The sequence below is a fragment of the Zea mays genome, chromosome 2 (assembly GCF_902167145.1).
Source record: "Zea mays cultivar B73 chromosome 2, Zm-B73-REFERENCE-NAM-5.0, whole genome shotgun sequence".
Classification (NCBI taxonomy): Eukaryota; Viridiplantae; Streptophyta; class Magnoliopsida; order Poales; family Poaceae; genus Zea; species Zea mays.
This window is the reverse complement of record NC_050097.1, coordinates 196,901,538-196,914,396: the sequence shown is the minus strand read 5'-3', so window position 1 is coordinate 196,914,396 and position 12,859 is coordinate 196,901,538. Positions and strand designations below refer to the sequence as shown.

Here is a 12,859-nt window from a genome sequence, read left to right as displayed (position 1 = left end):
TTAGATCTACTACTTTGAACCCTGTGGATCATTTAGAACATCTCATTTCCAAAGTTAACTGGGTGAATTTCGAGATCAATTTAGTTTTACCCAGTTTGCTTCTAGTTTTTGTTGAAAAAGTTTTAACTTGCCTATTCACCCCCCTCTAGGCAACTTTCACTTCGGCGTCACGTCGTCCAGGTTGTGTCAGCGCAGCACGTACCTCGGCGCCATAGCCTATGACGCCGAGATGTGTTACCTCGGCGCATAACCTATGGCGCCGAGCAAAGTGTCTAAAGTTGATATTAAATTTTTTTAGGGTCCAAACATGAATTTTTTTTCGAAAAAGAGACAAAATACAAAAATTTTGGCCCACGTAACCACGACCATATTCTCAAATAAGCAAAAAAAAAAAAAAAAAACTGAAACAAACAGCGCCGGTAGCCAGCGGGCGGCCGCGGGTACAAGATCCCCAAAGTAGCGCCGAACCGGCGCCCCCGCGTGCGGAGCGTGCTTGCCTCGCACTGTCACAGTCGTGCACTCCCTGTCCCCGTGGACTGTGGAGAGTTTCTGTCGGTGGTCGCCCCGCTTCATCTGTCTCATCTTCCCCAGCGCAGCCCCTCCCCCCTGTAGCCTGTATCCGCCCCCCACACTCTGCGTCTGTAGTCTTCTTTCTCGCGTCGGCAGTCAGCTTGGCAGGGCCGAACCAATGGCGGTCGACCCGCGGCAGGTGGTGGCGGGCTTCCTCACCCTCTCCATGTTCGTCATGCTCGGCAACATGATCAAGCACGACCACTTCTCTCCCGTCACCGAGGTTTATTTGCGCCCCTTCCCTTTCCCCTCTCCCGCTTTCCTTTCCTGGGTCTGGTGGCCGCCTGTTGGTTCTTGATTTGGTGGCGTGTAGCAAATCTGTGTGCTCCGAGGATCAGTCGTTCGTTTCGTGAGACATCCGTGTTGTTTGGGGAGGGGACAGTCACACAGATGGGGCGATTGATTCCGTTGTTGATCTGTGTTTTCATCCTGCCTGGTCTGCGCAGAGTGTAGTATGAGATTAGCGTTTCCATTTCAGTTCAGTTGTCGCCAAATCTCAAGCGGTTTGGGGGAACCAATGCTGGAGGCGGATCTGGCACTGTTGTGTGGCCGTGATTTTTGGGGCTTAGCTAGGGTTTGCATTATTCGATTCCAGTCCATAAGCACGTTGCCCCAACGTTATATTTGGTAAATGGTCAAAGGAATCAGAAGTTCGGAATCTGTAAACTATACACTTTTATGAGCTTCCACAGAAGAAAAAAAGGCCTGGTGGTGGGCCCCATCCTTGAGAAGAAAACACCAACTGGAGGATATCATAAAACAAAGGGGCAGTCGGCCAGTCACTGGCTCACTGCTCTTAAATTTCTTTATTACAAACAGTCACTATCATCAAGTACGTCTTAAAATTTGCGGTAGCTTCCTCGGTCTCTCCATCAGAAGAACAAACTAGTATCATGAACTAACCGGCTGCATCCTGTATGTTAAACCACTGGATCATTAAGCAGTCTTGGGAAGGATCCGGATTGCTCCAAAGTATTATTTTTTTTCAACCGATTCAGCCATGCCATAACCGAAAGCCATGTTTGCAGGAGCTGGGCTTCGAGGCAACAGGTGTGGTGTCGAACACAAGGAAGCTTGACAACGATGCTGAAATGAGCAGCGTCGATACGGCTGGAGTGGAGGACCTGATGGACGCTGTCGAGGAAGTTAAACCTTGCTGGACCAAACCAAGTCCAAGTAAGTAACTCCACTTTTTAGAACTTTACAAATTCGTCAGATCTGAACCTTTACCTGAACGATGTACTGCAGAAAATCAGCCGTCTAATGGTTTTGTTACATTCTCCTTGACTATGGGCCCTGAGTATCACATCTCTCAGGTGAGCCTCTAATTCTGAACTTTTTGGCATAATTGATTGTGTAAGCAAAAAAGCAAGCTAGTACACATCTGCATGTTCTATTTGACTGAATACTGGGAACATCATTTCCCAATTTTTTTCTGCAGATCACAGATGCTGTGGTTATTGCAAGGTATCTAGGTGCAACACTTGTACTCCCAGACATCAGAGGAAATGAATTAGGAAATAAGCGGTATGCTTCTTTGACAAGAAGACAATTTTCAGTACCCTTAAGCTGAACCCTGTTGCAGATACATAAATGATGCAAATCCTTGTCCATACAGTATCAGCCTTTAACTTTTTGGAATTCAAAATCGTTTTCATAAATGCCACAGTTCTTGTCCATCTCAGTAATGACACTAAGTTTTATTCACAGAAAATTCCAAGACATTTACAATGTGGATAAGTTCGTGAGGAGCCTGGATGGTGTTGTCGAAGTAATAGAGGATATACCTGATGAAGTGAGTGCTAAGAAGCCAGCAGTCATCAGAGTACCGAACCGTGTGACTGAAAGCTTCATCACAGGCACCATCCAGCCCATCTTCCAAAAAAACAAGTACTTAAGACTAGCGGTCATTTTCTCTTCCGTAAGTTTAAGGCCAAAGGAGACGAACAACAAGGACATGGACGCAACTGCTTGCCTTGCGATGTTCGGTGGCCTCGAGCTGAAGCACGAATATTCTGAGGTGGCCAGAAAAATGCTGGATAGGCTTCAAGAATTAAGCAAGAAGTCAGATGGGAAGGTCTTGGCGATCGATTTGCGGACCGACTTGCTGGAAAAGAAGAGTTGCAAGACAACCCGCGGCGCTCGAAGAAAAGGCTGTTATAGCCCTGATGAGGTCCTGGCTTTCCTGAGGAGTGTTGGCTTCTCTGCTAACACAACCATCTACTTGACAGAGACGTCGTGGTACAAAGGCCTGGATGTTCTGAAGGAAGAATTCCCAAACACTTGGTATAAGGTAAGGAAGTTACTACCGCGCGTCCAATGAGTGTCAATTATATTCTGTTTTGTCCAAAGTTTTATTCCTAAATGCTAAAAGTTGAAAGATGATTCCTAATTGCCTTGCCATGGTATAAAAGCTGCCATACTATTCTGTCTTATATGCTAACTTACTGACATATAAGGTAGTCTTTTATATAAAAAAACTGTCAATACTTTTGCATAGGAAAACAAACATAGTGCTCGCTCACGGGATACATACACCCCGTTTGTGCATTGCCTTTTCTTTCGGACTTCATGTACGCAATCATGCTTTTTTAGGTAAAATAAGTAGTATGCCTTTGTGTTTCTGCAGGGTGACATTATGCCAGCCGAGAACAAAGCTGAATTCCTGAAATCCAGCAATGCAGACCTAGCAAGGGCTCTGGACCTTGAGATCTGTTCGCAGAGCGACGTGTTCGTCCCTGCCGTCGCTGGCCTGTTCTACGGGCATGTCACGGGTAAGAGGATCGCGTCCGGACGCACCCAGATCGTTGTGCCTTCCCAGTCCAGCACCTCGACACATGCGTCAGACTTCATCTCCACCTACATCTCCAACAAGAACCACCTTGCCTACGCGTGCTACTGCTAAGCATCCTTTTGTACGGCCGTTAATAAGATCAGCTGAAGGGAAAGTGCTCTGGGTGCATATACAAGTACCTCTCGTGGACATGAATGATGTTGTACACTAGCTAATGTTTTGTTATGAGGAATATTAGCATACGACTGTGTGTTGGTTACTTGTTTGGATATTAAACTCTGGAACAGCAGCAAGGAGCATATACTGCACGTTCCTGTTGGCGCGCACCATCAGCTGGGTCTCTCTTATTTCTCTCTCCCTCTCTAGATGCGTCTGCACATATATCATATACTAGGAGAGTGCCCGTGCGTTGCAACGGGAACGTATAAAATCACGATAAACTATGTGGCAAATCGAGAAGTTTTACATATACCAGTGTTCTCGATTTGTATATCAGCTATGCTTCCTGTGGAGCATGGAAGCGAACGCAAGCCAGCCTTTTGTATTAGTGCATTCTGTTCAGTTCTTACTTGATCATCTCGTGCTCTCGCGTGTGCCATGGCCGAGTGGCAAGCTCAACACTGGTATTATTGTCTTGTCTCAAATGAAGTCCGGTTCCACAAGTTAACCGAAAATCTTTATGGGTGATAGCTGTGTCAGATTCTTCCACGCATAGGGCAAGTAATGCAAGTGATAGCTGTGTCAGTTTACCCCCATTTTCTTGGGCATCACTTGTCTCAAATGAAGTCCATTGGAGGTTCGCAATTTATGTTCCGTGGCATCGCACGGGCACTCTCCTAGTTAGGCTATAATTAGTCTATATTTAATTCATTTTTATAAGGTGGGCTAATTTTCAGTCCTCACATCCAAACATGCCTTCAACAGGCAGAAACATTTTTTTTGAAGTGGATAAGAGAAGAAGAAATACTAAATTGTTTTGATTTAATTAGCTATGCTTGTTCTTCAGCAGCTTTAGGTTCAACGGGATCTTAGTAATAAAAGGGCTAAAACACATATGTGGATGACTGTACGTTCATTTTAATACTTGTAGTGAACGAGAGAAGCGTGCAGAGGATTTACAAATAGTCGTTTGTTATCCTTGTCACTGCACATGCACAAGGGTACGTTACAGGCATGAACAACATCTGCAATAGATACTTGCAAGCACAACAACCTGCCCCCTTGTCTCATGAGAGAGAGCATGCTGATAAGAATAAAATGAAACTAATTAATAAACTGGTCTTGAGAAATAAATAATCCCAAAACCACATAATCCTGTGGTACGTTACAGCTACGTTACAGCTGAATCCAAATGCAAAAGATCGCACGAGTCCATACAGGCAGCAGTTTGTATCCCGCTCCAGGATATGGGCCATTTAAGCATCAGCATACCTGCACCCCAGAAGAGTAAACGATCAGATTTGTTCCACTGACCAAGCACAAATTGTGCAACCAATGGTTACTCATCCCAGTTCGGAGAGCTTGAGGTGGGCCTCTTTGTAGTCATCAAAGAATGCCTTCTCATCCTACAAAGCACACGATAATCAGTACTTGCCTCCCTACGAATCTCCATACCCTGGATAACAATGACCAAGGACATACTGCAGCATATTTCTCCACAAGAGGGCGGAAGACAGGGTCGCTCAGCAGGGCTTTGTCACTTGGGAGCTGAAGAAGGCCCTCCTTGTCACCACTCAGAAGTTCCCTATGAAAATATGGGAATAGTAGGAGATATGGGACGACTATTAATTTCTAGCACAGCATTCAGCTGCCCAGTAATGACATAACAAAGGTAAACAAATTTTAAGTATTTCTTAACTAAATGCAGTTGCTTTTCAATAGTAAACAAGACAGACTCACTTGAAGTAAGAGTTGTCAAAGACCAAAGGGTTCGTAGTCCAGGCCCCCTCAAAACCAGACCGCTCTTTGTGGCACCTTCCCTAATAAAACCTCAAAGAAAACTAAATCAGTACAGGCATAAACATTACATTCCTGAATCAAACATGAGTGGACAACAACAAACCAAGGTGTGGCCACCAGAGAGGGCAACGATGTCCTGATCACTCAAACCCATCTGCTTGCCAAAGACTTGCCTCAGGTGGTCAGAACCTGGTTTCAAAAAAAAGCAAGCAGCAAGTGCCAGTCCTCGTGTCAATAGAAGTGACATCAAAACCAGTGTTTGGTCTGGACGCCTACACGGTGCCTCGGCTACAAGGCACCACTGTTACCCAAAGCAAGCTGGGTACAGGGATGCCAAAACAACACCTTTGAAACACTTAACAAAGGATGCAAGGTGAATGTAACCCATTAACTCAGCATTCATGCCAATCTAGTAAAGATTAGAAATCTACCCTTGGTGGCATCAGGAAGACGGCCCTCAGGTGGCGGCTGAGGCTTGTCCTGAAAAAGACAAGAAACGATATAAACACTCAGAGTTTTTACATTGACCAACACTGATGACGAAAAAGGCATGGAACAAATAATATCATCACTCAGTCATGTCTATAAAAAGAAAAGATCCAGTGCAGGAGACTCCCACATGAGTAGGGTGCGGAAGGGATAAACTGAGTAAGCCCTCCCCTGACTCAGTTCTCACCACTGCAACAGGTCTACCCTTCTCAGTCATGTTTCTCTATAGTTATTAGAAAATAGAAGGGATAGAATCTAGCAGAAATATATTTAAATAAAGTACATATGCCAGACACATCTCCACGCATCTCTGGAGAAAACTGGAGCCATTATTTCAACAAACCTGTACAGCAAACACATCAGGTAGGTTCCTTGATACAAGTCAACCCGAGTAAGCAGATTCAGCTGACATGGGGGCAAAATTACATACCCAGCGCACGGGGGGACATGAGGATCAGAGCACCAACCTTCTCTCTCCTCTGTAACCCTGTCAGAACCAGTTTCATAAGATTCTTTTTATTTCAATAAAGAACTTGAGGCATGCCAATATGTACAGTACCTTTCTAGGAGTCATGGCACTCTCAACCTCAGAATTCTGTGTGTCGCAAAGAGATTCTTCCAGCGCTGCCTCCTTAGCTGCTGCAGCTTCTTCAGCCCTTTTAGCAGCTTCAAGTCTTTTCTTTTCAGCTCGTTGGAATGCTGGAGGGTCAGAACCACCTTCTAGTCCACCCGACAGTTTAGTGAACTGGGCAATCAGACGAAGTGTCAAAAGCAAATGTAGTCTAGTCTGCAAGTCAATGTGTTGTGTGCATTGTAGATGAGAACTACCTTATTGTAGCATTTTTCACAAAGTCCATGAGCAAAATGCTCAAAACCTTTATCCTTGTGTTTGCAGAGAATTTCTCCAGACTTGGGCGAATGTTTTGAAACAGGCTCTTCATTAGATTCATCAGCTGTTGCCAGAAATTCTTCAATCTAACAAAGGGGCATGAAGATATAGGCATGTTCACATCTTAAGAGAACTGTTAAAAAATGCACTGATGATAACATACATTAAGAATGACAATAGAAGCAAGATATTCTTCATAAGGCACACATTATTATCACCTCCTAAATCCTAAGGTTGGTACTTGTTTATTAGTGTACTACACATGATCAGAGTTAAGAAACATACTGTTAAGCTGCCAGAATCTGTATTTTCGAACTCTATCAATCGCTTCGTTAGAGTGGCCTCACACACATGCACAACAGAGACCTACAAATGTAAAACATAGTTGATGCCATCACTAAAATATAAAACAGAAGGTCATAGGTCGACAAAAGAGAATATACATAATATCGATTTGTTGAATAAGTTCGAGATATCTCATGAGCATCTGGACTTACAATATCTGCCTTGGTGTAATTACACCCATGAGAGAGTGCAGCAATGTATAATGCTGCACCACATAATCTGCTTGGCTTCCTCCCAGTCTGGAACATAGAGCAGGGCAGTAAAGCCAATCACAGCCTTGTGAAAGAAAAGTTATGAAGGACAAAAGAAAGAGGAAACACCTGCCTGCATCCAATCTCTCTTCATGCTAGCTACAATGCGTAAAGCTGTGTCCGAGACATCATTATTTCTTCTTCCCAGCAAAACTAAAAACAAAACCAACATATATACTGTAAAAACTTCAAATAATCAAACCCATATACATAGATAGGAGAAATAATTCTAGCCAATCCTCACATAAGGATCTTGTTAGTTGCAACATATAAATATTGGTGGATACCTCAACCCTTCGCAGCACACATTACATTTAGCAGATCAAACAGATGAAATATACAATGCAACATATATGTCATCAGCTTACGTTTTGTAAAACGATGGATGAAAAGACTGGGATCTACAAGTTTCTGAACAACGGGATGTTCTGCAAGTTGCAAAACTTGGCAGAGCTGAAGAAAAACAGCACCTAGGACGTGAGGCATCAGTTTCTGAACAACTGGATGTTCTGCAAGTTGCAAAACTTGGCAGAGCTGAAGAAAAACTTGGCATAGTCTACATCTTCATCTCCTCTGATCCAAATCTCACAGAGGGCGGTCAACAGATAAGCTATTGCAATTCTCTGCAATCAAGAATGCGAGGCATCAGTTTTACATACATACTTACCAAGCACCAGTTTTATCTTGTCCATGGACAAAATACATAGCTCATAACAGAAACACGCATTACATATACCTGCAGTACACCCATCAGCCTTATTTCTTGAAGGTCAACCCCGAAACTTATACTGCGAACACCATGAAAGAATCCACCTGCGCAGCATGTAGCGCAGCAAAAAAAGGCATCAAACACATTTTCATTTCCACGAGTGTACTTTTGGTTAGTTGAAGAAACATAGCTCAGCTGCCATGACACCTTGTAGAATTGAAGCATAATTGCAGCATCATTAGAAAATAATATACTTATCACTTAAAGTGCTGCTAGCAATGTGTCGAAATGTGTTCTAAGATTGTTTCGAGGTTTCGCCATCAGATACTACAAAGAAAAATATAGAGATGCAATTCAACAGCACAAGAATAGAAAACAATGGTCAAAACCATTATAGGATGTTAAGGACTCAGATACAGAGATGTCTGCACATCAGGCGCTCGACAGAAGCCAGCCTCAGATCAAGTGCTGGATTATGCATCAGTTTATCTTCACTATCCAAAATCAAATCACGGAGCACAAAAAATAACTAAAATCAAATTACGGATCAGGGAAAAACAACGAAACAAGATTGGAGGGGGCCTGTAGTTATTCAGTGGTGGCAATAGGGTACCTCGCCCTTGGAGGACGGCGCAGACTTGAAGCACAAAAAACAACTAAAATCAAATTACGGATCAGGGAAAAACAACGAAACATGATTGGAGGGGGCCTGTAGTTATTCAGTGGTGGCAATAGGGTACCTCGCCCTTGGAGGATGGCGCAGACTTGAAGCAGCGGAGCGCGGCGTCCTCGAGCACGAAGTAGCGCTTGCGCGAGTACTGCATCCCAAATAGGTTGGATCGCGAGTACTGCATCTAAAATCAAATTACGGATCAGGGAAAAACGACGAAACAAATTAATAGCAATTTGTATTTCTTCTCTGTGGACGCCTACTTCAGTTGGACAGGCATACACTATCTGAATATCTTATAGCCAACAGGAATCGACCAGCACTCCTGAAACAGAGAAGAAATACAAATTGCTATTAATTTTGCCAAATGGATAGTGCATGTAATGATGTTCTTCAACGAAACATGAAGACTCAAAAGGCTCACTTGAGATAAACAAGCATCAGAGGTCCTCAAATCCAGGTAAGCACCACTTGGTTATATGCAGCTCTGAGGATTAAGCATTAACTGCGTCTGTGTGATAAACAAAAGCTAGCAGTAAAATAATCCGCTGAAGTAGAGAGGCCATTCACTCGTATACCATCTTGTACCGAAACGTAATAACTAATATAAAGAATATTTTTCATCATAAACTATATTTCTTTCCATGTAAGATATTGTATTTCACATATATTGCTAGGTCGTAGTGTAATCGGTGAGAATTTTTTTATCTGGTTCTTGAATTAGAATATACTGATCTTAAATAGAAACAGTCAGATGCACAACAAAGCAGGTCAAATTCACAAACGGAGTTTAAGAATTTATAACATGGGGAAACCTGATATGCTGATGACATCCATATCAGAGAAGTCAGCCTGGAGGTAGTCCAGCACGTTCTGTACACCTTTGGAGACCATGTTCATCCCCATGGCATCCCCTATGCTGCACCTGAACCTCATGTAAAGGTTCCTCCCTGCAATCACACACTTCACTCCCTGCAACCTTCCAAATCTGCTCGACCTGCACAAATATTTCCCAAAATAGGTCGGTCACATCTCACATAATCCCAGCCTAAATCCTCAAGTTATAAAAAAGTGGCAACAATACAGGCAATTTATGGGTTTAAAAATTGACAGATGCCAACTGTTGCTTTGATCGGGATGGATACACATAGATGTGTTGTCAAGCACAAGAGTGCGCGTGGAGCATGGGTCGAAAGCGAAAGGGACAATGTGTCGTTGATTTACGGAAGCGAGCGGACGGTGCAGATTCACCGAATGCAGAACCAGGGGAGGCAACCTACCCCTTACAACCTTAATAGTAGCAAAGATTTCTACTCCAAGAGCTTTTATAAATTCTAACTGGTATCTACTGATATACACCAAAACAGTAGCAGCAAAAGGTAAATCAACAAATCACACGTTAGTTGTCCATCTTGGTAGTCTTATATATGCATCAATTACATTTAATACGGGGGCATGAAACAAACAAGTGAAGCACGACTAAGACTTACGCTTCGATTCAGACTTTTTGCTCCCATCTCCTTTCTGCACCTCCTTTTTACCCTTGGGGTAGTAGTTCTCGTAGTCTAAAATCATAAAAGAAGCACTCTTTCGGAACCAGAGCCACCAAACTCGTTCATAATGATCTCAGCAAAAAGAAAAAAGAAAGAAAAGCGTACTCTTCCTAGAGTGTCGTTCGAGAAGAGCCGTCGGAACTGCGGCCTGGCGAGGATGTATCTCCAATCCACAGTCTCGTCCACGACGGGCTTCCCAAGGGCTGCCGACGATGCCGCACTGCCGCAGTCAGCTAACTGCTGACAAATCCTATCGCCCCGCCATCACCACCGTGGACAGGCAGCGGTAGCGGCGGCGCGGGCGAATGCCGGAGGCCCCCGAGCTGGAAACCCTAAAAAGGATAGCGAAATGTCCATACCTGCGGATGTGTGCAAGGTGATAGGAGGCAGGAGAGGGTATGAGAAGGGAGACTGGCCTGGCGCGGCCGGGAGGAGCGCGCGGACCGGCCGAGGGCGCGGGCGAGGGAGGCGAGCGTCATGTCGGCTGCGGCGGCGCGTGGGCATGGGGCGGCGGAGGGACAGGGCCGTCCAAGCGAGAGAGGTCGCGTCGAGTCGAACTCGAAGCAATAGAAATGTGTTCCGAGGTTACGTGGGCGGGCGTGGGTGAGCGGACGGTGTAGGTTTACGGAAGCGAGCGAACGGTGCAGATTCATCGAAGGCAGAACCAGGGGAGGCAGCCTACCCCTTACAGCCTTAATAGTAGTAAAGATGTAGGGGCTAAAGACCTGGATAAAAGGTTTCTCCACGTAATGTTAATCGAACATAGAATCTAAGAATTGCTAACATAGAATCTGAGAATTGCTATTTGGACCTAACTAACTCATTTAAAGAAGTCCTCACGGAAAGTCGAATCTAGAACCCGAGAAGTGCTATTTAGACATGTTAGTCGAACCTAGAATCTGAGAATTGCTATTTAGACTATCTAACTAAATCTTTCTCATCTAAAGAAATTCACACGGAGAGTCAAATTCAGAACCTCGAGTGTTATTTAGACCATCTAACCAACTTATCTAGAGGTCTTTTTGTTTCGCTCCGGAAGAAAGTATACTATCATGCTGCTTTTGCACAACCCCGCACTATCAAGGATGTTATCAGTTATGCCATTATGCCATGCCTTCGACCGACGGGATGCCTCTTCACTAGGTTGCCTATGGTGGTTCGGTTGCTAATGCAAGCACCCAAAGAAAGCTGCCAATGGGGGGATGCCTTTTTTTTGGCAGCAGCTACAACAGTGATGTTGGAGACTTGTTCTCAAATGCTATGAATCAAGAACAAGACAACATAAAATGTTAAATATCAAAACCCTTCGTCCTTCGGATCATTATTTCCCTTCGGATATAATGAATCTAGGACGAAAGTCATGAAGGACATACCTTCACGATCATGATGAAAGATGAAGAACATTCATACAAAATACAGAAAGCAACATAATTTTTGTAAACATTATTATTAATCTATTTCCATTTATATTACTTGTGTAAATAATAGTAGATTACAAATGTACCTTCAGCTTGAAGGAATGAGAATACAGGCGTGACGCAAAAGTGAATGCCAAGTCAGCGTGAACAGTACGGGAATACTGTTCATCAATTTATAAGCACGGGTCGCAGCCCATGTAAAATTACATCCAGGCCCTTTGCCTATGACAACAACTCTATAGTAATTTATCCGGGTCTAAATAGTCTTTTCCTTTTTAAGTCGGTTTCCTCCTTTCTGTCATCATGCCGAAGCTCCCTTGCGTACAGCTTCGGCTCTGCTCCATCCTCCGTGCTGTTTCCGTGCTTCTTCACACCGTGGGCCTTTGTTCGAAGATCCCTGTTCATACAATATACTCCAGAGACATTGTTAAATCATGTTTTTGAGGATCTTCGAAAGCCGAAGGCCCCCAACAGTAGCCCCTCGCAATATTAATTTATTAGAATAATGAATTTATATTGCGACATGGACGAAGGCCTTGAGCCGAAGGTCCGAAAAAACACCTTCCCTTTTCTAGAATAGCAACAGTCACTGGCAAGCGGGACCCTCCAGTTCTCAACACGCTAGGCGTATAAATAAGAAGTCACCACGGGTTCGTTTGGCACGCTCTCTTGCCATCTGTTCTTGTTTACTCAATTTTTAGCTCCTGCACACCAACACCTGGTTGGCTTTTTAAATTTTTAAGCTTCGGCTTTGAGAGATTTTCGAAGATGTCTGAAGACAAGAAAGCTGTCACTGAGTCGAGGCTGAGCCTTTCTGAAGAGAAGAATCTTGGTTTCCTTGAATTAATGGCAAAGACAAATACAGAGAAGATTACCAGGGAGATTTTGGAAGGTTTGTCTGAAGATACTGGCGATAGCGACAGTTATGATGTGGAAAGTGGTGGAGAAGACTCCGAAGATCGACCCTGGCGACCAAGCCATACAGTCTTCGGCAAGTCGAGCATTAAGCAGAGTCATCTTGATACCATGAAGGGAAGGTATTTTCGAGACATGTCTATTGTGAGGGCGGATATTGGGGAGAGAACTGTGCCTACTCCCGAAGAAGATGAAGTCGTGGTATTCCGAAGCTTCTTGAAAGCTGGACTACGATTTCCCTTAAGCAGTTTTGTTGTGGAAGTACTGAAGGTTTTTGAAGTCTACCTTCACCAACTC

The 12,859-nt window shown here is 44.0% G+C and overlaps 3 protein-coding genes, 1 long non-coding RNA gene and 1 other non-coding gene across 7 annotated transcripts; 1 reads left to right on the top strand and 4 right to left on the bottom strand.

The window, feature by feature from the left end:
• Positions 1-492: 492 nt before the first annotated feature.
• On the top strand, positions 493-3,689 carry LOC100192765 (uncharacterized). The gene is made up of 6 exons (NM_001137961.1): positions 493-793; positions 1,599-1,746; positions 1,819-1,886; positions 2,012-2,097; positions 2,281-2,863; positions 3,200-3,689. The coding sequence occupies exons 1-6, from the start codon at positions 689-691 to the stop codon at positions 3,473-3,475; spliced, it is 1,266 nt and encodes a 421-aa protein (NP_001131433.1). The 5' UTR covers positions 493-688; the 3' UTR covers positions 3,476-3,689.
• A 1,056-nt stretch (positions 3,690-4,745) lies between these two features.
• On the bottom strand, positions 4,746-5,841 carry LOC103647558 (L-ascorbate peroxidase 1, cytosolic). 2 transcript variants are annotated; one of them, XM_020549366.2, is made up of 6 exons: positions 5,755-5,841; positions 5,427-5,512; positions 5,264-5,343; positions 5,006-5,108; positions 4,871-4,929; positions 4,746-4,795 (listed from the first exon to the last, which is right to left on the bottom strand). In XM_020549366.2, the coding sequence occupies exons 2-6, from the start codon at positions 5,475-5,477 to the stop codon at positions 4,780-4,782; spliced, it is 309 nt and encodes a 102-aa protein (XP_020404955.2). In that variant the 5' UTR covers positions 5,478-5,512; positions 5,755-5,841; the 3' UTR covers positions 4,746-4,779. The 2 variants fall into 2 exon arrangements, with proteins under 2 accessions (XP_020404955.2, XP_035821323.1); XM_035965430.1 differs by lacking the exon at positions 4,746-4,795 and having other exon boundaries at positions 4,867-4,929.
• Positions 5,842-6,333: 492 nt separating this feature from the next.
• Positions 6,334-7,766, bottom strand: LOC103649193 (uncharacterized). Its single transcript, XM_035965090.1, has 7 exons — positions 7,666-7,766; positions 7,371-7,450; positions 7,199-7,285; positions 6,987-7,067; positions 6,641-6,787; positions 6,441-6,557; positions 6,334-6,375 (listed from the first exon to the last, which is right to left on the bottom strand). Exons 2-7 carry the CDS (start codon positions 7,389-7,391, stop codon positions 6,334-6,336), a joined length of 495 nt encoding a protein of 164 aa, XP_035820983.1. The 5' UTR covers positions 7,392-7,450; positions 7,666-7,766.
• Positions 7,767-7,847: 81 nt separating this feature from the next.
• Positions 7,848-10,820, bottom strand: LOC103635216 (uncharacterized). Of its 2 annotated transcripts, XR_002267693.2 has the most exons (8): positions 10,335-10,820; positions 10,167-10,241; positions 9,492-9,673; positions 9,101-9,187; positions 8,940-9,001; positions 8,747-8,860; positions 8,034-8,110; positions 7,848-7,920 (listed from the first exon to the last, which is right to left on the bottom strand). It is a non-coding gene; the product is annotated as an uncharacterized lncRNA (long non-coding RNA). The 2 variants fall into 2 exon arrangements; XR_002267692.2 differs by having other exon boundaries at positions 9,101-9,673; positions 10,335-10,818.
• On the bottom strand, positions 8,410-8,507 carry LOC111591071 (small nucleolar RNA snoR31). Its single transcript, XR_004856833.1, has one exon. It is a non-coding gene; the product is annotated as a small nucleolar RNA snoR31 (small nucleolar RNA).
• Positions 10,821-12,859: the final 2,039 nt, after the last annotated feature.